This window comes from Chiloscyllium plagiosum, chromosome 42 (assembly GCF_004010195.1).
Source record: "Chiloscyllium plagiosum isolate BGI_BamShark_2017 chromosome 42, ASM401019v2, whole genome shotgun sequence".
In the NCBI taxonomy this organism is placed as follows: Eukaryota; Metazoa; Chordata; class Chondrichthyes; order Orectolobiformes; family Hemiscylliidae; genus Chiloscyllium; species Chiloscyllium plagiosum.
Window position 1 is genome coordinate 14,642,786 of NC_057751.1, and position 21,155 is coordinate 14,663,940.

At 47.3% G+C, this 21,155-nt stretch overlaps 1 protein-coding gene across 1 annotated transcript in view; it reads left to right on the forward strand.

Moving 5' to 3' along the window:
• LOC122542975 (tumor necrosis factor receptor superfamily member 1A-like) overlaps nucleotides 1–21,155 on the forward strand; it is a 47,457-nt gene that overhangs the window by 12,805 nt on the left and 13,497 nt on the right. Inside the window, exons 4-8 of the mRNA XM_043681119.1 lie at nucleotides 283–377; nucleotides 18,443–18,483; nucleotides 18,666–18,843; nucleotides 19,954–20,085; nucleotides 20,524–20,638. Of these exons, the coding sequence (XP_043537054.1) occupies nucleotides 283–377; nucleotides 18,443–18,483; nucleotides 18,666–18,843; nucleotides 19,954–20,085; nucleotides 20,524–20,638 (561 nt within the window). The remainder of the gene's footprint in view (nucleotides 1–282; nucleotides 378–18,442; nucleotides 18,484–18,665; nucleotides 18,844–19,953; nucleotides 20,086–20,523; nucleotides 20,639–21,155) is intronic.

Genomic DNA, 21,155 nt, shown 5'->3' on the forward strand with positions numbered 1-21,155 from the left:
TCCCTCCTCCCTTCATCTTCCACCCCCTCCCTGTCACTGATTCTCAGCAGGCTGCCTCCCTCCCCCCTTCTCCCCCTTTCATCTTTCTGTCCCTCCCTCTTCTCTCTCTCTCTCTGTGTGAAAACTGACATTGTTGGATCCTGACTCATTTCCTCACGGAGCGCTGCCGGGTGGTTGGTTGGTTGGAGTTGCTTTGGCGAAGGATCGCGTCCCGAGCTGTCGCCAGTTCACAGCTGTCTCCGGGGACGGTGGGGCTTTTGATTTATTTTGTCCGACTGCCTGAGCCTTGGAGGGAGTTGTTGTGGGTGACAAGAGAGTGTGTGTACCAGCCCAGCGGCCGCACCATGTCCTTGGCTGTGTTGGTGTCTGTGTTCCTGGTGAGTAAGATCCCTCAAATATTCACTGCCGCCCGGAGTTCCTGTGGCCTGCCCTTTGCAAACTTTCTCCCGCAACTCTGTGCCTCACTGGCTGTGTGCACAGGACCCTCTCAGAGCCCTGGCTGTGTGTACAGGACCCTCTCAGAGCCCTGGCTGTATACACAGGACCCTCTCAGAGCCCTGATTCGGTACACAGGACCCTCTCAGAGCCCTGGTTCTGTACAAAGGACCCTCTCAGAGCCCTGGCTGTGTACACAGGACCTTCCCAGAGCCCTGGCCGTGTACACAGGACCCTCTCAGAGTCTTGATTCTGTACACAGGATCCTCTCAGAGCCCTGGCTGTGTACACAGGACCCTCTCAGAGTCTTGATTCTGTACACAGGATCCTCTCAGAGCCCTGGCTGTGTACACAGGACCCTCTCAGAGTCTTGATTCTGTACACAGGATCCTCTCAGAGCCCTGGCTGTGTACACAGGACCCTCTCAGAGTCTTGATTCTGTACACAGGATCCTCTCAGAGCCCTGGCTGTGTACACAGGACCCTCTCAGAGTCTTGATTCTGTACACAGGACCTTCTCAGAGCCCTGGATGTGTACACAGGACCCTCTCAGAGCCCTGATTCTGTACACAGGACGCTCTCAAAGCCCTGGCTGTGTGTACAGGACCCTCTCAGAGCCCTGGCTGTATACACAGGACCCTCTCAGAGCCCTGATTCTGTACACAGGACGCTCTCAGAGCCCTGGTTGTATACACAGGACCCTCTAAGAGCCCTGGTTCTGTACACAGGACCCTCTCAGAGTCTTGATTCTGTACACAGGACCTTCTCAGAGCCCTGGATGTGTACACAGGACCCTCTCAGAGCCTGATTCTGTACACAGGACGCTCTCAAAGCCCTGGCTGTGTGTACAGGACCCTCTCAGAGCCCTGGCTGTATACACAGGACCCTCTCAGAGCCCTGATTCTGTACACAGGACCCTCTCAGAGCCCTGGTTGTACACACAGGACCCTCTAAGAGCCCTGGTTCTGTACACAGGACCCTCTCAGAGCCCTGGCTGTGTACACAGCACCCTCTCAGAGCCCTGGCTATGTATACAGTACCCTCTCAGAGTCTTGATTCTGTACACAGGACCCTCTCAGAGCCCTGGCTGTGTACACAGGACCCTCTCAGAGTCTTGATTCTGTACACTGGACCCTCTCAGAGCCCTGACTGTGTACATAGGACCCTCTCAGAGCCCTGACTGTGTACACAGGACCCTCTCAGAGCCCTGGCTGTGTGTACAGGACCCTCTCAGAGCCCTGGCTGTGTAGATAGGACCCTCTCAGAGCCCTGGCTGTGTACACAGGACCCTCTCAGATCCCTGGCTATGTAGATAGGACCCTCTCAGAGCCCTGATTCTGTACACAGGACCCTGTCAGAGCCCTGGCTGTGTGTACAGGACCCTCTCAGAGCCCTGGCTGTGTGTACAGGACCGTCTCATATCCCTGGCTGTGTAGATAGGACCCTCTAAGAGCCCTGGCTGTGTACACAAGACTCTCTCAGAGTCTTGATTCTGTACACAGGACCCTCTCAGAGCCCTGGATATGTACACAGGACCCTCTCAGAGCCCTGATTCTGGATACAGGACGCTCTCAAAGCCCTGGCTGTGTGTACAGGACCCTCTCAGAGCCCTGGCTGTATACACAGGACCCTCTCAGAGCCCTGATTCTGTACACAGGACCCTCTCAGAGCCCTGGTTGTATACACAGGACCCTCTCAGAGCCCTGGTTCTGTACACAGGACCCTCTCAGAGCCCTGGCTGTGTACACAGGACCTTCCCAGAGCCCTGGCTGTGTACACAGGACCCTCCCAGAGTCTTGATTCTGTACACAGGATCCTCTCAGAGCCCTGGCTGTGTACACAGGACCCTCTCAGAGTCTTGATTCTGTACACAGGACCCTCTCAGGAGCCCTGGCTGTGTACACAGGACCCTCTCAGAGTCTTGATTCTGTATACAGGACCCTCTCAGAGCCCTGGCTGTGTACACAGGACACTCTCAGAGTCTTGATTCTGTACACAGAACCCTCTCAGAGCCCTGCATGTGTACACAGGACCCTCTCAAAGCCCTGGCTGTGTGTACAGGACCCTCTCAGAGCCCTGACTGTGTGTACAGGACCCTCTCAGAGCCCTGACTATGTGTACAGGACCCTCTCAGAGCCCTGGCCGTGTGTATAGTGCCCTCTCAGAGCCCTGGCTGTGTGTACAGGACCCTCTCAGAGCCCTGGCTGTGTGTACAGGACCCTCACAGAGCCCTGGCTGTGTGTACAGGACCCTCTCAGAGCCCTGACTGTGTGTACAGGACCCTCTCAGAGCCCTGGCTGTGTCTACAGGACCCTCTCAGAGCCCTGGCCGTGTGTACAGGACCCTCTCAGAGCCCTGGCTGTGTACACAGGACCCTCTCAGAGCCCTGACTGTGTGTACAGGACCCTCTCAGAGCCCTGGCTGTGTGTACAGGACCCTCTCAGAGCCCTGACTGTGTGTACAGGACCCTCTCAGAGCCCTGGCTGTGTGTACAGGACCCTCTCAGAGCCCTGGCCATGTGTATAGGGCCCTCTCAGAGCCCTGGCTGTGTGTACAGGACCCTCTCAGAGCCCTGGCCATGTGTATAGGGCCCTCTCAGAGCCCTGGCTGTGTGTACAGGACCCCTCAGAGCCCTGGCTGTGTCTACAGGACCCTCTCAGAGCCCTGGCCGTGTGTACAGGACCCTCTCAGAGCCCTGGCTGTGTACACAGGACCCTCTCAGAGCCCTGACTGTGTGTACAGGACCCTCTCAGAGCCCTGGCTGTGTCTACAGGACCCTCTCAGAGCCCTGGCCGTGTGTACAGGACCCTCTCAGAGCCCTGGCTGTGTACACAGGACCCTCTCAGAGCCCTGACCGTGTGTACAGGACCCTCTCAGAGCCCTGGCTGTGTGTACAGGACCCTCTCAGAGCCCTGACTGTGTGTACAGGACCCTCTCAGAGCCCTGGCTGTGTGTACAGGACCCTCTCAGAGCCCTGGCCATGTGTATAGGGCCCTCTTAGAGCCCTGGCTGTGTGTCCAGGACCCTCTCAGAGCCCTGGCTGTGTGTACAGGACCCTCTCAGAGCCCTGACTGTGTGTACAGGACCCTCTAAGAGCCCCGGCTGTGTGTACAGGACCCTCTCAGAGCCCTGGCCGTGTGTATAGGGCCCTCTCAGAGCCCTGGCTGTGTATGCAGGACCTTCTATCGCCCTGGCCGTGTCAACTCCACTTGCGCTAATTCATTCCTTGGTTCTTTCAAGAGAGCTCCTCAAGTACCCTGGAGCTGGGGCAGGGAATGCTGAGGAGCTGTAAGGGCTCACCCCTCTCTCTGGCCAGCTCCTTGCCCTCCTTTACTGCCTCCCTGTCACCATCGGCAGATTTGCCTTCAGCTGCTGAGGCCCGGAAACTTCGGAATTCCCCAGACCTCTCCTTAATCCTTTCAGGCACTCCTTAAAACCAAATTCTTTGACAAAACGTTTAGCTCTCCGCGCAAATGTGTTCTCTTCTGGTGATTTCATTTTATGTGCTGCGGGATGAATTTATCCAAGAACTGTGAGGGCAAATGGTGTAGGGGGGAATGGGATAGAAATGTTGGGATGTTGTACTCCTGTTTCACAGAGCATTTGGAGCATTTCAAATATTGTGTGCAGTTTTGGTCTCCTCGTTTTTAAAAAAAAGGAAATAAATACGTTTGGAGAAAGCTCACTCCTGATTCCTGGCTGGGGAATGTTCTGGGAATGGCAGGACTTGCTGGGCCTATGTCCTTTGCAGTTAAGAATGGGAAGGGAGATGAATGGGACATATCAGATCCTGAAGGAAATTTGTCCTGTGAATGCTGAAAGACCGTGGGCAAGACAGGGACAGGAAGACACCATTTACAAATTCAAAGATGGAGAATGAGGAGGATATTTTCGAGGGTCATGGTTACATGGGACCTGGTTCCCAGTGAGTGATAGAGACAGTATCATTGAATATTTTTAAAGCAGACTCTGGATTGACAAGGGAGGGGATGGGGCAAGTGGAGTTGAGGCCACCATCAGATCAGCTATGCTCTTACCAAATGGTGACCCAGGCTTGAAGGTCCAAATGTCCTGCTCTTGATTCGTGTGGATTTAGGAGTGAACGCATGTAAGGTCAGAGGACTAGGGGCAGATAATTCAGCCCCTCAAACTTTCCCACTGCCATTCAGCAAGACCGTGACCTCGGTCCAAAGACCCATCTTTGCCCTGCATCCCTTAATACCTTTGGATCACAACCATCTATTATTAGAATTAACAACTGAATTAATATCAATTGCCATTTGCAGAAGAAAATTCCAAACTCCTATCATCCTCTGCCTGTCGAAGTGTTTGATAATTTCACTCCTGAAGGATCTCGCTCTAATCTTTGGTCTGTTACCCCTAGTTCTAGAATCCCTGACTGGCCAAGCAGTTTCTCGTTATCTACTCTCCCTATTCCACTATGTATTTTGAAAATTTTGACAAAACACCTTCAACCTGTGATTTCCAGGGAATACAACCCTCCCGAGTGGAATCTCTCCTTGTAATTTGATCCTTTTAGCTAATTTTTAGGTCAGTCTGTGCTGCATGTCCTCCAGGGTTAGTACACCATTCCAGCATGTTGGTGCTCCGAAATGCTTGCAGTAATCCTAGGTTTGGTGTTGCCAGTGCTGTGTACAATTACAGCATGGTGCTTACCCAATATTCTCAGTATGAAGGACAACCTTACATTAATGTTTTTACAATATGTTCTATACCTGTTCATGACAGTATTTGTCAAAAGTATGAATATTATCTCCTTAGAAAATAGTCCAGCTTTTCTGCATTCGCATTGTGTAAAACAACAAACAATTTATATCATTTTGGAAGACTTTTGTTCATAGTCACAGTTAGGTTTTGGCCTTCGTCACCAGAGAATTGGAGAACGGATTCCTTGCTGCAGTTCAGTAGAGCCTTGGTGAAAGCACAGCTGAAGAACTGTGTCCAGTTTTGTCCCCTTTACCTTAGGAAGGACATACTTGTGAAAGACAGAGTGTCATGGAAGTTCCTCAGACTGATTCCTGGGATGACCAATTCTAAATTGCCCTGAAGAAGGTGGTAATGAGCTACTTACTTGAACTGCTGTGGTCCTTGGGGTGCCAGCAGACCCATAATGCGATTGGGGAGGGAATTCCAGGATTTTGACAAAATGACACTAACCAGCAATATACTTCCAAGTCAGAATGGTGAGTGGGTTAGAGGCGAACTTGCAACTGGATAGCGTTTCCACCTGTTTTCTGCCCTTGTCCTTCTAAAGGTGGAGATCATGGGATTAGAAGGTAACACAAAGGCCAGTTATTGTTCTCGTTGGTCCGTGGTACTGCACTGTAATTCTGTGATGGAGAGAGTGAAAGTTAAAGATGGCGGATGGAATGCTAAGTGGGATGGTGAGTGCAGGTGCTTAGTTGTGGGCTTATAGGTCTTGGTGACTGACTGGGTTGGCTGTGTTTTCATTATGTCCGAGTTCAACACTTATGCCAGAACAGTTGGTCTTTCTGGTTTTTTTTCCAATAGTTGGTTTCATAGTGATTTCTCCAACACAATGAGCACAGAATGTTTTTTCATTCCTCTCCAACAAATGTTTACAACTGATTCTGTTGCCATATGAAATTTTGATGATATTCGATGCGTCAGTCTTGAGCAATGTTGGAAGGTTAAATGGGTGGGACCTGGAATGTATCAAGTCGTGCGATTTCTACCTTGTCAGATGCCAAGAACTGATCTGCCACTTTTTAGTCTCTGCCAGGACTTTCAGGCCCCGCAGAAGATTAAAGAAAAATAAATGAACTTGTGTCCTTCTTGCTAGTGTCCACTCTGATTCCTAGGCAAGATTTAAAGTTGTGTTAAATTGTGAAACCCCAGCAGGGATCACCACTGATCCCATCCTGTCACCTTTAGCTGATCTGGGTAAAATAAGACTCCAGACTCACACCAAAATGACCAAATCTTCACTGCCAACCAGAAGTGGGATCAGTTTTGGTCAGAGCTTGATATCAGAAAGCCATTGCCTCGGCACAGGACAGGAAGTGTAGAGGCCTGTTGAGGTTGTTTGCCAGTTGATTGGAATGTGATTGCCTCATTTGGCACTCCCTGTTTGATTTTACGTCATCCAAAGGTTGGTCAAATCGAGGATGATCTTATATTTTGATGCTTGCCTCCTTCTAGTTACAAACATACAGGAGATGACAGTGGCTGCCCTTGACATCAAGGCTGCATTTGACTGAGTGTGTTATAAGAAGCTGTCGTGTAATGTGTTTGATTTATACATATTTTTATGTAATTTTGGCTTTTTTGAAGTTTGAACTGGTGGCATATGTGTTTCCTGTACATTTGAGAGGTTTAATGATTATCTTGTAAGCATTTCTCTCGCCATGGTAATTTATTTTAAAACACTGTGTGAGAGAGATTTCTGGGAGAGTAGTAGGTTTTTGTTTCACTGTGGGAGAATTTTTACCATTCATCAAAGTTAACAGTTGTGCATTCAATTTTCAACTTAGAAAGTCAGGAATCGTTTTTTCCTTTTGAATAGGAAAAGTCGATTGAAAATGATAACTTTTTAAATTTTCTGTTAAGCAGTTTTGCAGAAGTCTTAGCTGAAGCTGAATGTGTAAAGCAGTTGTTCTTGAGAAAGGGTGAAGATAGTGTCGAATTGTTAAGAAGTAGATTACCCCCTCAGTGTAAGGAGGTGAGTAAAAATCTGAGTCCAGAAGTCATGATTTGGGATGCCGGGGTTGGACTGGGGTAGACAAAATTAAAAATCACCCAACACCAGATTATAGTGCAACAGATTTATTTGGAAGTGCTAGCTTTCAGAGCGCTGCTCCTTCATCAGGTGGTTGTGGAATATAAGATCATAGGACACAGAATTTATAGCAAACGTTTACAATGTGATGTAACTGAAATTATATATTGAAATTGTGATTTTTAACTTAGTCCAGAAGTGTTTGGCTCAACCCTGAAGTGGGTTTTTTTTGAAGCTGAGACAATTTAAGTTGAGATGTATGAAGGCACCAGCAAGAGGCAATCGAAATCTGAAGACTGGGAGTTGAAATCACTGTTAGATTTAGCCCTAGCAAAGTGGCAGAAAAATAATTTCTTTCTCTACCACACTTTCTCCAGTGTGAGTCCTGGAAAAGAGTGCTTTTGGGATGTAGAAAGTTAAAAATCACACAACACCAGGTGATAGTCCAACAGATTTATTTAGGAGCACTAGCTTTCGGAGCACTGCTCCTTCAGCAGGTGGTTGTGGAGAATAAGATTGTAAGACACAGAATTTATAGCAAAGGTTTACACTGTGATTTAACTGAAATTATATATTGAAAAAGACCTGGATTGTTTCAGTTTCTCATCTTTTAGAATGACCATGTTGGTATCAGTTCTTTCATATGTAAATCACAGAACCTTTTTAAAAAAGTTACATTCTCAAATGAACAGTGCTCCGAAACCTCGTGCTTCCAAATAAACCTGTTGAACTATAACCTGGTGTTGTGTGATTTTTAACTTTCTCCACCTCAGTCCAACACCAGCAACCTCCAAACTTGGGATGTATGGAATTGTACTTCAGGTTTGTTTTTAAATCTTTAAACTTGTGTTAAATGTAAATAGTTTGGCTTATTCAATTTTATCCTCATTTCTTTTGCATCATAAACTTTAGCTTTGTTGTTAAATCCAATTCTGCAACATTGTGTGCTCGCGTTTTAATGAGAGACCACCACCTCATTGAAACCTTGGGGGAAAAAAAACAAAAAAATGTGATCTTTCAAACTGGATTTCAGTCTGGGAACTGACGTGTCAAGCAATAACATCAGCCAGATCGCAATGGAGCCCGAGCAAAATTAGACTCAATGGAAATCAGGGAAAAATACTCCTCTGGTTCAAGTCATACTGAGCACAAAGGAAGATGGTTGTGTTTGTTGGTGGCCATTTATCCCAACACCAGGCTGTCTTTGCATGAGTTCTTCAGTGTAATGTCCCAAGCCCATCTATTTTCAGCTGTTTCATCAATGATCATCCTCCTGTCAGAAGGTCGTAAGTGTGGGTCTGGAATCTTATTTGACCAAGATCAGCTAAGGATGACCGGATGGGATTAGTGGTGATCCCTGCTGGGGTTTCACAATATTCAGCATAATGTGCAACAGCTCAGGTACTGAAGCAGTTCGAGTCCATATGTTGCAATGGCCATGCTAAATTGCCCATAGTGTTCGGTGCATTCGTCAGGTTTAAATATAGGGAACAGGAATGGGTCTGGGTGAGTTCCCCTTCGGAGGGTCAGTGTGGACTTGTTGGGCCATAGGCCTGTTCCATACTGGAGGGAATCTAATCTAATATGTTGCAATACCTCGACAATATTCCGGCTTGACTGGCAAGCGACAAGTAACTTTTGCACCACACACAATTGTCAGGCAATGACCATCTTCAAACGGACAGAATCTAAGCATCACAGAATCTCTACAGTGTGGAAGCAGGCCATTCAGCCCATCAAGTCTACACTGACCCTCCGAAGTGTATCCCACCCAGACCTGCCCCCTACCTTCAACCTGTATCCCTGCATTTCCTACGGCCAATCCAGCTAATCTGCACATCTTTGGACTGTGAGAGGAAACCAAAGCACCCGGAGAAAACCCAACAAACACAATACGCAAATTCCACCCAGACAGTCGCCCAAGGCTGGAATCGAACCCAAGTCCCTGGTGCTGTGAGGCAGCACTACTAACCACTGAGCCACTGTGGCACCCATTATCCCTTGATGTTCTTAGAATTAACTTTATTGTCACATGTACTTAAATGAGTACAGGGAAAAGTTTACAAGTCGCCATTTACTGCACTGTCTTATGTATACAGAGGTACAGATTCTTAAGTACAAATTCTTCGGGGGAGAAAAATGAAGAAATAAGATTCAGTGACATTGCCATCATTGAATGCTCCACTATCATCACTCTGGGGGTTATGATGGACCAGAAACTGAATTGGACAAGCCAGAAATACAGTGGACCATGTTTTAGTCAGACCGTATTTCGAGTATTGTGTGCAATCTTGGGCCCCACACATCAGCAAAGATATATTGTCCTTGGAACCAGTCCACAAGAGGTTCACGAGAGTGATCCCAGGAATGAAAGGCTTAACATATGAGAAACGTTTGAGGACCCTGGTGGGCAGCACGATGGCACAGTGGTTAGCACTGCTGCCTCACAGTGCCAGAGACCCGGGTTCAATTCCTGCCTCAGGCGACCGACTGTGTGGAGTTTGCACGTTCTCCCCGTGTCTGCGTGGGTTTCCTCCGGGTGCTCCGGTTTCCTCCCACAGTCCAAAGATGTGCAGGTCAGGTGAATTGGCCATGATAAATTGCCCGTAGTGTTAGTTAAGGGATAAATGTAGGGGTATGGGTGGGTTGCGCTTCGGCGGGTCGGTGTGGACTTGTTGGGCCGAAGGGCCTGTATCCACACTGTAATGTAATGTAATCTAAAAAAAATGTAAAAGGCTCGATGGAGTTTAGAAGGATGAGGGGCGATCTGATTGAAACTTTCAGAGCACTGAATGGCCTGGACAGATTGGATGTTGGGAAGATGTTTCCATTGGTAGGAGAAACTAGGACCCAAGGGCACAGCCATAGAGTGAAGGGAAGACCTTTTAGAATGGAGATAAGGAGAAACGCCTTTAGCCAGAGAGTGGGGAATCTGTGGAATTCATTGTCACAGAAGGCTGAGGAGGCCAGGTCATTGAGTATATTTAAGACTGTGATAGATAAGTCCTTGATTGCCAAGAGGATCAAAGGTTATGTGGAGAAAGCAGGAAAATGAGGCTGAAAAACCTATCAGCCATGATTGAATGGTGGAGCAGACTCAATGGGTTGAATGTCTTTTACTATGGCCTATGGCCTTATGATATTGAAATATTCTGGACAAGTACAAATTCTAATGGCATGCAAGAAGATCCGTGCAAAAGCAGCTTGCTTGGTTGACCACGCTTTCACTCCCGCCATGACCACACAGAGCTGCAGCAGTGTGTACCATCTTCAAGATGTTCACCAAGGCTCCTGAGACAGCACCTTCCAAACCCATGACCATGACCATCTAGAAGGACAAGGGGCAGCAGATATCCGGGAACACCACCCCTTGCACGTTCCCCTCCATGCCACTCACCGTCCTGATTTGCAAATATATCACCACGTTTTCAGTGTCATTGAGTCAAATGCCTAGAACTCCCAAACGGCACAGTACCCTCTCCAGGTCACCTTGGGATGGACAATGGCCGAGCAAGTGACATGAATGCAGAAAACAGCAAAAAGCTACAAACACCCTCTGGATGTCCCCCAGTGACGTACTTTTCGAAATGTAGTCAATGTTTGTTGGAATCGCAGCGGCCAAGCTGATTGCAGCAATATGGTCATGTTGTTGATGTTGGTTGAAGGGTGCATGTCAGCCAGGTCTGACAGGGGGAGAAATACCCCATTTTTCCTTTGGAAATCCTCTCTCCCCCCCACCACCCTGAGGGACATTTACAAGCAGCGCAAGAAGGAGACTGAGCTCTCAACTGAAAGGCAGTGCTCCTGACAAGCTGTACGTTTGACCTTTGAAATTTGCGGCCAAGAATGGGGATTTGAATGCACAACACTCAGAAGTTAGAGTCCTCACCACTGGGCTGTGTTTAACAAGTCACCAGAAAGATATGAATGTGCTTCATTAGACCTACGCTGAACAGTGACACTTAACAAGTTCTGAACTTGAATTGCATTCCTTAAATTGCGTTTCCTGTCACAGGAACTCACTTTCAATTGACCTCCCTGTTGCAAATGTAAAGATTCTGTCTGGAAAGGGTGTTCTTCACAATCTGCAATGTCCTGTATTTTTAATATTTGTTACTGGAATGTAAGTGGCAGAGACAAGGGTCTCCAGATGTATACTTCAAAACATTTAAAGCAGTGGTCTTTGGTTTAGCTGTGGAATGATTTCATGTTGCCCCGGGATATGGAAGTCTATTGTGTGGTGGAATCTCCCTTTTTTTTCCAAAATGGGAATGTACAAGCGCCAATCGTGCATTATAGGGCTCTGCCAAAGGTTCCAGCAACAAGAGGTGAAATATTTATTTATTGAACATGTCGTGAACAAAATGAAATCCATCAGTCCAACTTGAGACCTGGTTCTGTGTGTGCCTCTTTCATCACTGAGTCATTTGAAGGGCTGCAATGCCAGAGATTCTGTACTGAGGGAGTGCCACACTGCCAGAGGGTCAGGACTGAGGGAGTGCCACACTGTCAAAGGATCAGTGCTGAGAGAGTGCTGCACTGTCGGAGGGTCAGTACTGAGGGAGTGCCACACTGTCAGAGGGTCAGGACTGAGGGAGTGCTGCACCGTCAGAGGATGAGTACTGAGGGAGCGCCACACTGTCAGAAGGTCAATACTGAGGGAGTGCCGCACTGTCAGAGGGTCAGTGCTGAGGAAGTGCCGGACTGTCGGAGGGTCAATACTGAGGGAGTGCCACACTGTCGGAGAGTCAGTGCTGAGGGAGTGCCGCACTGTTGGAGGGTGAGTACTGACGGAGCGCCACACTGTCAGTGGGTCAGTACTGAGGGAGTGCTGCACTGTCGGAGGGTCAGTGCTGAGGGAGGGCCGCACTGTCGGAGGGTCAGTACTGAGGCAGTGCTGCACTGTCGGAGGGTCAGTACTGAGGGAGTGCCACACTGTCGGAGGATCAGTACTGAGGGAGTGCCGCACTGTCTGAGGGTCAGTGCCGCAGGAGTACTGCACTGTTGGAGGGTCACTGCTGCGGGAGTACCATGCTGCCAAAGAAGCGGTACTGAGGGAGTGCTGCGAAGTTGGAGGTGCAGTGCTGAATGCTGAGATCCAGTACCAGAGGGTCAGTCCTGGCCTTGACCTCACTGCTGCCTGTCACAGTATACAGTACATTCAAATTCAGCGTTGTTAACTGAAGTATAACTGCATTGGTAGACATGCTCCCACCCTCCTTGTCTGCTTTTAAAGTCGGTGTCTTGTGACTTTTAAAGTTGGTGCTTCCCTTGCCTGCTTGTTGTTGTGCAGGAAGTTGAAGGCCAGTTCAACTTGTGGGCATGGGATGACTTGCATCATTCTCAGAAAAAAAATGGGATCATTCAGGGAAACGGCTGATGCAACATTGTGACGTATTGTTTTGTGTGTGCATCCGGACAGCTCCGGCAGTGAATTCATGTGTCATTTTAGGTTCTGCATTCAGCTCTTGTAGTTTTTTTGAAAAATAATCAAAGGAACAACTTGCATTTCTGCCTTCCATACTGTCAACCTCCTAGGGACAGCCTTCTGACACCAAACCAGTCTGTGCATATTAGGGCAAGGTATCCAAAATGACAAACGCTATAAAGGAAGAGAAAGTTTTGAGATGAAATTCCAGAGTTTAGCGTTCAGGCAGTAAAGGCATGGCTTCAAAGAACAAAGAACATTCCGGCACGGGAACAGGCCCTTCAGCCCTCCAAGCCTGCGCTGATCCAGATCCTCTGTCTAAATCTGCTGCCTATTTTCTAACGATCTGTGTCCCTTTGCTCCCTGCCCATTCATGTATCTGCCCAGATACATCTTTAGTGAGGCTATCGTGCCCGCCTCTACCACCTCCGCTGGCAATGCGTTCCTGGCACCCACCACCCTCTGAGTGACGAACTTTCCATGCATATCTCCCTGAACTTTTCCCCTCTCACTTTGAACTCGGGATCCCAAGTAATTGTGGGAAAAAGCTTCTTGCTGTCTACTCTGTCTACACCTCTCATGCTTTTGTAGGCCTCAGTCAGAAACCCCCTCAATCTCCATCTTTCTAATGAAAATAATCCTAATGTCCTCAACCTCTCCTCACAGCGAGCACCTCCGTACCAGGTAACATCCTGGTGAATCTCCTCTGCACCCTCTCCAAAACATACACACCCTTTTGGTAATGTGACATCCAGAACTGTACACAGTATTCCAAATACAGCTGAACCAACGTCCAATACAACTGTAACATGACCTGCTAACTCTTGTACTCAATACCCTGTCCAATGAAGGAAAGCATGCCGTATGCCTTCTTGACTGCTCTACTGACTTGTGTTGCCACCATCAGGAAACAATGGACCTGAATACCCAAATCTCTGTATTTCAATTTTCCCCAGAACTGTTCCATTTACCATATAGTTCGCTCTGGAGTTGCATCTTCCAAAATGCATCACCTCGCATTTATCTGGATTGAACTCCATCTGCCATTTGTCTACCCAACTCTCCAATCTATGTATATTCTGCAGTATTCTCTGACAGTCCCCTTCACTACCTGCTACTGCATCAATCTTAATGTCATCTGCAAACTTGCTAATGAGGCAACCTACACCTTCCTCCAAATTATTTATGTATATTACAAACAACAGCGGTCCCAACACACATCCCTGTGGGACACCAGTGGTCACAGGTCTCCATTTTAAGAAGCTCCCTTCCACTACTACTCTGTTTCCTGTTGCCCAGCCAGTTCTCAATTCATCTAACAAGAATACCCTGGACCCATTGCGACTTCACCTTCTCCATCAGCCTACAAGTCCATGTATATGACGTCTACATCCTTTCCCTCATCAAACAACTTTGTCACCTCTTCAAAGAATTCTGTTAGGTTTGTAGAATATGATCTTCACTGCACAAAACAATGCTGCCCATCACTGATAAGCCCATTTTCTTCCAAATGGGGATAGATCCTATCCCTCAGTATCTTCTCCAGCAACGTCCCTACCACTGACAACAGGCTTACCAGTTGATAATAACCTGGAATTTTCCTGCTACCCTTCTCAAACAAGGGGAAAGCATTAGCAATTCTCCAGTCCTCCAGGACCTCACCTGTGTTCAAGGATACTACAAAGATACCTGTTAAGGCCCCATCTCTTTCCTTTCTCGCTTTCCTCAGTAACCTGGGATCGATCCCACCCGGTCCTGGGGACTTGTCCACCTTAATGCCTTTTAGAATACACAGAACTTCTTCCCACCTTATGCTGACTTGATCGAGAGTAATCAAAGATCTATCCCTAATCTCAACATCTGCCATGACCCTCTCCTTGGTGATTACCGAAGCAAAGTGCTCATTAAGAATCTCACCCATTTTCTCTGATTCCATGCATTACCTTCTTCCTTTGTCCTTGAGTGGGCCAACCCTTTCTCTAGTTACCGTCTTACTCCTTAATTATGAATAAAAGGCTTTGGGTTTTCCTTAACCCTGCTCACTAAGGATATCTCATTACCCCTTTTAGCGCTCTTAACTCCTCGTTTCAGATTGGTCCTACATTCCCAATATTTTTCCAAAGTTTTGATTGTCTTCAGTCGCCTAGATCTTATGTACGCTTCCTTTTTCCTCTTAGCTAGTCTCTCAATTTCACCTGTCATCTATGGTTCCCTCATCTTGTCAAGTCTGTCCCTCATTTTCACATAACTCTCCTGAACTTGAATCAACCTCTCTTTAAAAGTCTCCCACATATCGAATGTGGATTCCCCTTCAAACAGCTGCTCCCAATCCACATTCCCCAGCTCCTCCGGAATTTTGGTAGAGTCGGCCTTCCCCCAATTTAGCGCTGTTCCTTTCGGACCACTCTCGTCTTTTTCCATGAGCGTTCTAAAACTTATAGAATTGTGTTCACTCTTCCCAAAGTAATCCCCCACTGAAACTCCAACCACCTGGCTGGGCTCATTTCCGAACACCAGATCCAGTATGGCCTCTTCCCGAGTTGGACTCCTTACACATTACTCTAGAAAACCCTCCGAGATGCTCCTTACAAATTCTGCTCTATCGAAACCCCGAACACTAAGTGAATCCCAGTCAATGTTGGAAAAATTAAAATCTCCTATTACCACCTGTTGCTGCAACATCTTTCTCTGATCTCTCTCTATATTTGGACATCTGAACTCTCTCTCTCTCGCTCTACATACTTGTACCTCTGTCTCACGCTCACTGTTGGGAAGCCTGTAGTATAGCCCCAACATTGTGACCACACCCTTCCTATTTCTGAGCTCTGCTCATATTGCTTCACTGCTCGTGTCTTCCATAGTACCCTCCCTCAGCACAGCTGTGATATCTTCTCTGACCAGTAATGCAACTCCTCCACCCCTTTTACCTCCCTCTCTCTCCCATCTGAAGCATTGATATCCTGGGATATTTAGTTGCCAATCATGCCCTTCTCTCAACCAAGTCTCAGTCATAGCAATAACATCATACTCCCAGGGACTAATCCAAGCCTAAGTTCATCTGCCTCACCTACGATATTTCTTGCATTAAAACAAATGCACCTCAGACCACAGTCCCTCTGCGTTCATTAACCACTTCCTTCCTACTCTTCCGCTTCGTCATGCTGCCCTCAATATCTAGTTCCCTACAGGTTTTAGTTACTGCCTCCTTCCTGTCCGCTAACCTCTTCATGTGGTTCCCATGCCCCTGCCAAATTAGTTCAGTGGGTATGAGGGATGGTCAAGAGTCTAGAATTGGACAAACACAGAGTTCTCCGAAGATTGATTGAGAAGGGGAGGGGTTAAGGCCACAGAGGGATGAAAGCAGCACAAACTGGTTTTCTTCAAGATGGAAGAATAACAATGAGTTGCTCAGTTATCTTCAACATAATCAGATGACGCAAAGCAAATTTCCTCACCCCACCCAGTCCCATACCTCCCTGCTGTATCCCTGATGGCTCTGCTGACAAACTGCACCGCATGCAGAAAGAGGTAGGGAAAGTAATCTCATCACTGGAAGCTGTGGTATTCGTGGAGCAAAGTTCACAGCGTTAGAGTGTTTCAATCCAAGGTGCCACTCCCTCAGTTCAGGGGGGAAGGAAGAGAGACTTTCTTATCAACCTGCTCAGAGATATTATTACACACAAGGAGAGGTGAATGACTCAATAACAAAACCACAAATGGAGCTGACTAATAATCACGAGGCTGACTGCAGACCTGTTTAATCCTCGCATTTCCCGTAAGCTTTACATGGCAGATCTGCTCCAGGAGTTGAAATAGAAATCAGCCCCAATCTCTTTGAATGCTGCAGAACGTTTTGGGGACTGAATGGCATCTTCCAGTGCCACATTTCAAAGGAGGAGTGGGGTGCTACTCTGTACATTTCTGCACTCGCTCTTTGGAATTTTTTTTAAGTTCCCTACTGAAAGAGATTAAATTACACAGCTTGGAATTAATTTTAACAATTACCTTTCTTTTCAACAACCTTGGGGGTTGGGGTCCTTGAAGAGCCCGCCCCCTGAAATGTTTTGTTCACAACAAAGTATTTGTTGTAATGCTTTTTAATCTCTGCTGCCAAAGATTATATGTCAAGCCTTCCATCAGCGTTTTGTGGTCTGACCAGTAAAGTAGGACGGGTATACTCACAATTTTGACATGAAGAAGGTTCAATTATGTATTATTATTGGGAATTTAGATTCTAAAGTAGAGGTATGTGAGTTTTGTTTGAATTCTGTGAAGGGAACTTGGCATAATTTAAACAGGACGAGGAAGTCATTATTAAATCGTGAGTGCAAACATAATTTTCAAGAAAGCATGTGACTTTAGTTAAGCGATTAACAATCTCCTTCGTAATTCAATTGATGAAGTGTTTTAAAGTTGAACTTTTATGACATGTGGGAAGACAGACGCAACCTTGTCATTCAGAAATTAAAGAGTTCGGGTGAGAGTGACACTCTACTGTCTTGGGATTGAGTATAAATCATATTTGAGGAGAAAGCGAGGACTGCAGATGCTGGAAATCAGAGCTGAAAATGTGTTGCTGGAAAAGCGCAGCAGGTCAGGCAGCATCCAGGGAACAGGAGAATCAACGTTTCGGGCAAAAGCCTGAAGAAGGGCTTATGCCCGAAACGTCGATTCTCCTGTTTCCTGGATGCTGCCTTACCTGCTGCGCTTTTCCAGCAACACATTTTCAGCTATAAATCATATTTACTGAGAAACCAGGGTTGAAGCTTTTATTTTGTTGCTTCTGGTCTATTTTTCTGGATTTTCTTTACTTCTGTGTAGCATATGCGGGTTCTTATTTAAAAGTACATTGCCTGTCTCATGTGACTATGATCAGTGACTGACCACACGGTGGCCAAATTGCAAGAATTGAACTGATGAGCTATCAAGTCATATTTCACCTGAAGATTTTCACACAGAGGGTGGTACGTGTATGGAATGAGCTGCCGGAGGAAGTGGTGGAGGCTGGTACAATTGCAACATTTAAGAGGCATTTGGATGGTATATGAATAGGAAGGGTTTGGGAGGGATATGGGCCGGGTGCTGGCAGGTGGGACTAGACTGGGTCGGCATGGACAAGTTGGACCGAAGAGTCTGTTTCCGTGCTGGACATCTGTATGACTCTATGACTCTATTTGACTTGTCCAGTCCGACCAGCAGCTGGAATCATAACACCACCATCCCTCATTTCTTCAGCGTTGACAATAATGTTCCCAGTTTTTTGACTTAACTGTTGGTGACTGCAGTTATAGAACATAGAACATTACAGCGCAGTACAGGCCCTTCAGCCCTCAATGTTGCGCCGCCCTGTCATACTAATCTGAAGCCCATCCCACCTTCACTATTCCATGTACGTCCATTTGACTGTCCAATGACGACTGAAATGCATTTAAACTTGGCGAATCTACTACCGTTGCAGGCAAGGCATTACTCTCTGAGTAAAGTTGTTCTTTATCTTGGAGACTGTGGATTAACTTTGCAAGTCTTGCCTCATGAGCGTTCCCCAAGCAAATATTTATTCAGTAACTTCCAGAAAAATTCCAAAGGAACTGTTGAGTCCGAAAAGCTTTTCAATGCTAAAGTGATTGACCTGTGTAAATCCTACCATCAGTTTTTGTATGAACAAGGCTCAGCAAGTTTGGACATCTGGTTGGCATGGAGGAGTTGGACCGAAGGGTCTGTTTCCATGCTGTACATCTCTATCACTCTTGTCTGCACACTGAACAGATTCTGGCATCCTCATTCAGCTGGCAATATCTATTTGTGTTTGCTTTTTTTCAGTTTCTTCACACAAAATTAAAGGGAAGGTTTTCAAAGTAAAGGTGGGTCCTTCAACCTCTCTGTCTCTTCCCCTCCTTTACAAAATATCTTCCTGTGCGCCGCTTTGGGTATTCCCTCACGTCGACCTGTGAGCCTGTGTCAGATAATGCTTGTGAAATGCCTTTGGAGGCCTTGCTTTGAAGGATTCATCCTCACTTTATCAAACCTCCTTGGTCCCCTTAAGGTTCCAGTTCAAGGGCTGCCCCAACACGGGAAGCATGACCAGGCTGAAGAGCAGAACATCGGAAACCAGGCCTGGAGTGCGCTGACTCAGGACAACTGGACTGCCCGAGATATTGATTGCTCGAAAGAGGACTATTACCCGGTGAGAGCCAATCTGTGCTGCCGCAAGTGTCCTGCAGGTGAGTCGGGATCTTTTCCCTGTTGACCATACCTAATTGAGCAAATAGTCTCACGGCAGAGGCAGTACTTGGGAGCTGGTCGTGAACAAGAGGTCTGATCTTGGGATTGTCACACCCGCTGCAAGCTTAACTCGAATGCTCAGTAAAAAAGGAGGGAGCTAGCTTCTAAAGTAAAGCATTCCCCCTCTGCCCGCCAGCACCAATCTTGCCCGAATCTGGCCGAATGTCGTTGTTAGGGAGGAGCTGCTCTGTTGTTGGACTGGAGTGAGCTGAACATGCAATTGGAGGCCTGCTGATGACAGGCTTTTGGGCATCACCCCTCAAGGAGATATGACCATGACTCTGTTTCTCTGTCTACAGATGCTTCCAGACCCTCAAATGCAAATCCTTCTATGGATACCAAATTGTGTTGCCTGGCAACGGGCTGCTGGGAGGCTCTGCTGATTGGTGTACAGTTCATCAAACCTACTTTTCCCATAAAACACAGTGCTAATGCTGATAATGTTGGGGTGCATAATACTCAGCACCATGTCCCACTAAATGGGGTGTTAGCTTTAACACTAGTTCCTCCCTCTCTCTCTCTCTGCCACAAACAATCCCATGGTTGGTCTTTGAGGAGAAAGTCATGGGGTAATGTCCTGATTCGGTGCTGCCCAGGTTGGGGAAATGGCTATTGATGGGGATTGCACCTCATTGCCCTCTGCATGCGCATTTAGATGGGCCGAATGGCCTAACTCCCCTCCTATCTTGTGGTTTTATGGTCATGTTGGAACTGAGATGTTGCAGGTTGGTTGGCAAAGTGACCGCGGGGAACATTACAGTGGGTTCTTACCTTCACTTTGGAGCGGGAGACCTGTCTGTCTTGAGCCCCATTGCCATTCACCTTCAGTTAACTGACGCGTGCAGAACAGAGCTGGGAGTGGCCCAGTGAGGGCATTGCTATGTGTTTGAATGGAACTGCTGTGATTGTGGAATCTGCAGTGAAGGAATACTACTGTCACTTGTGAATCATTTTAAAATGCCCCACTGAGTTTGACCAACTCGCCCCTCATCGCAAGGGAGTGGTTATTGATCTGACTTGTTCGTTAATGGCCTGCTCACCGATTACAGGAACCTATGTGGCTGACAGCTGTAACACGCTCTATACCAGGGGCAATTGCCAACCTTGTACTGAGAGAGAAGACTATACTGAATATCCTAATGGCCTAGACAGTTGCCTGGCCTGCCATTCTTGTCGAGAAGGTAAGAAGTCAGAGTTAAAACTATTCCTGGGTTAAACTTTGAAACGTTTCTGCTTTGCATTAAGTCACCTTTGCTCTGGAAAGGGATGTCTTTACCACCCTTGTGTGCGACCATCAGGAAGCTGTATCGCCAGCTGTGACTCTGAATTCCCTCAGCTCCAGGTCAGAGGGTTCGGTTTGTCAGATGTTACAGCACAGAAGTTCACACTGTGCTATGCTATCTGTCTGACACAAAAACAAATCTGCAGATGCTGGAACCCAAAGTAGACAGGCAGGAGGCTGGAAGAACACTCCACCTGCTGATGCTGCCTGGCTTGCTGTCTTCTTCCAGCCTCCTGCCGGCCTACTATGCTATCAGTCTGAAGCATCTTTGAATTGATCGTCCTTTGTTCTGCCTGCAAATGGACCAATTTCAATTGCTTGCTGCGTTGCTCCACAGATCAGGAGGTCGTGTCTCCCTGCTCTGCACAGAACAACACGGTGTGCCGGTGCAAAACAGGAAAGTTCTGCTCGCGAGAGCAGTCCTGTGAGATATGCAGGAAGTGTCGAACCAGGTGAGACAGATTGGTCTCATAACTACATTGGGACTGGAATGATTGTGTGTGTGTGTGTGTGTGTGTGTGCGCGCGCGCTGGGCATCCCATTTGGGTTCAGGTGGGCTTCATAGGCTACTCGAACCTGCAAAGTCAAGTCTGGCTGTGAATTTATATAAATTTACTGTTCCATTCATTGGAAGTGGCTGCACTCAGGCACATCACCACGTCCATTTTGTCCCCATCAGACATACCCAGGACGGGAACATCACAGTGTTAGATAGAGAGAAAAACTCTCTCTATTCTTTACACGAAAAGTAAAGCTCCCTTGACACTGTCCCCATCAAATAACCACAGGTCAGGTCCAGCACAGGGTTAGATACAGAGTAAAGCTCTCTCTACACTGTCCCCCATCAAACACTCCCAGGACAGGGACAGCATGGGGTTAGATACAGAGTAAAGCTCCCTCTACACTGTCCCCCATCAAACACTCCCAGGACAGGGACAGCACAGGGTTAGATACAGAGTAAAGCTCCCT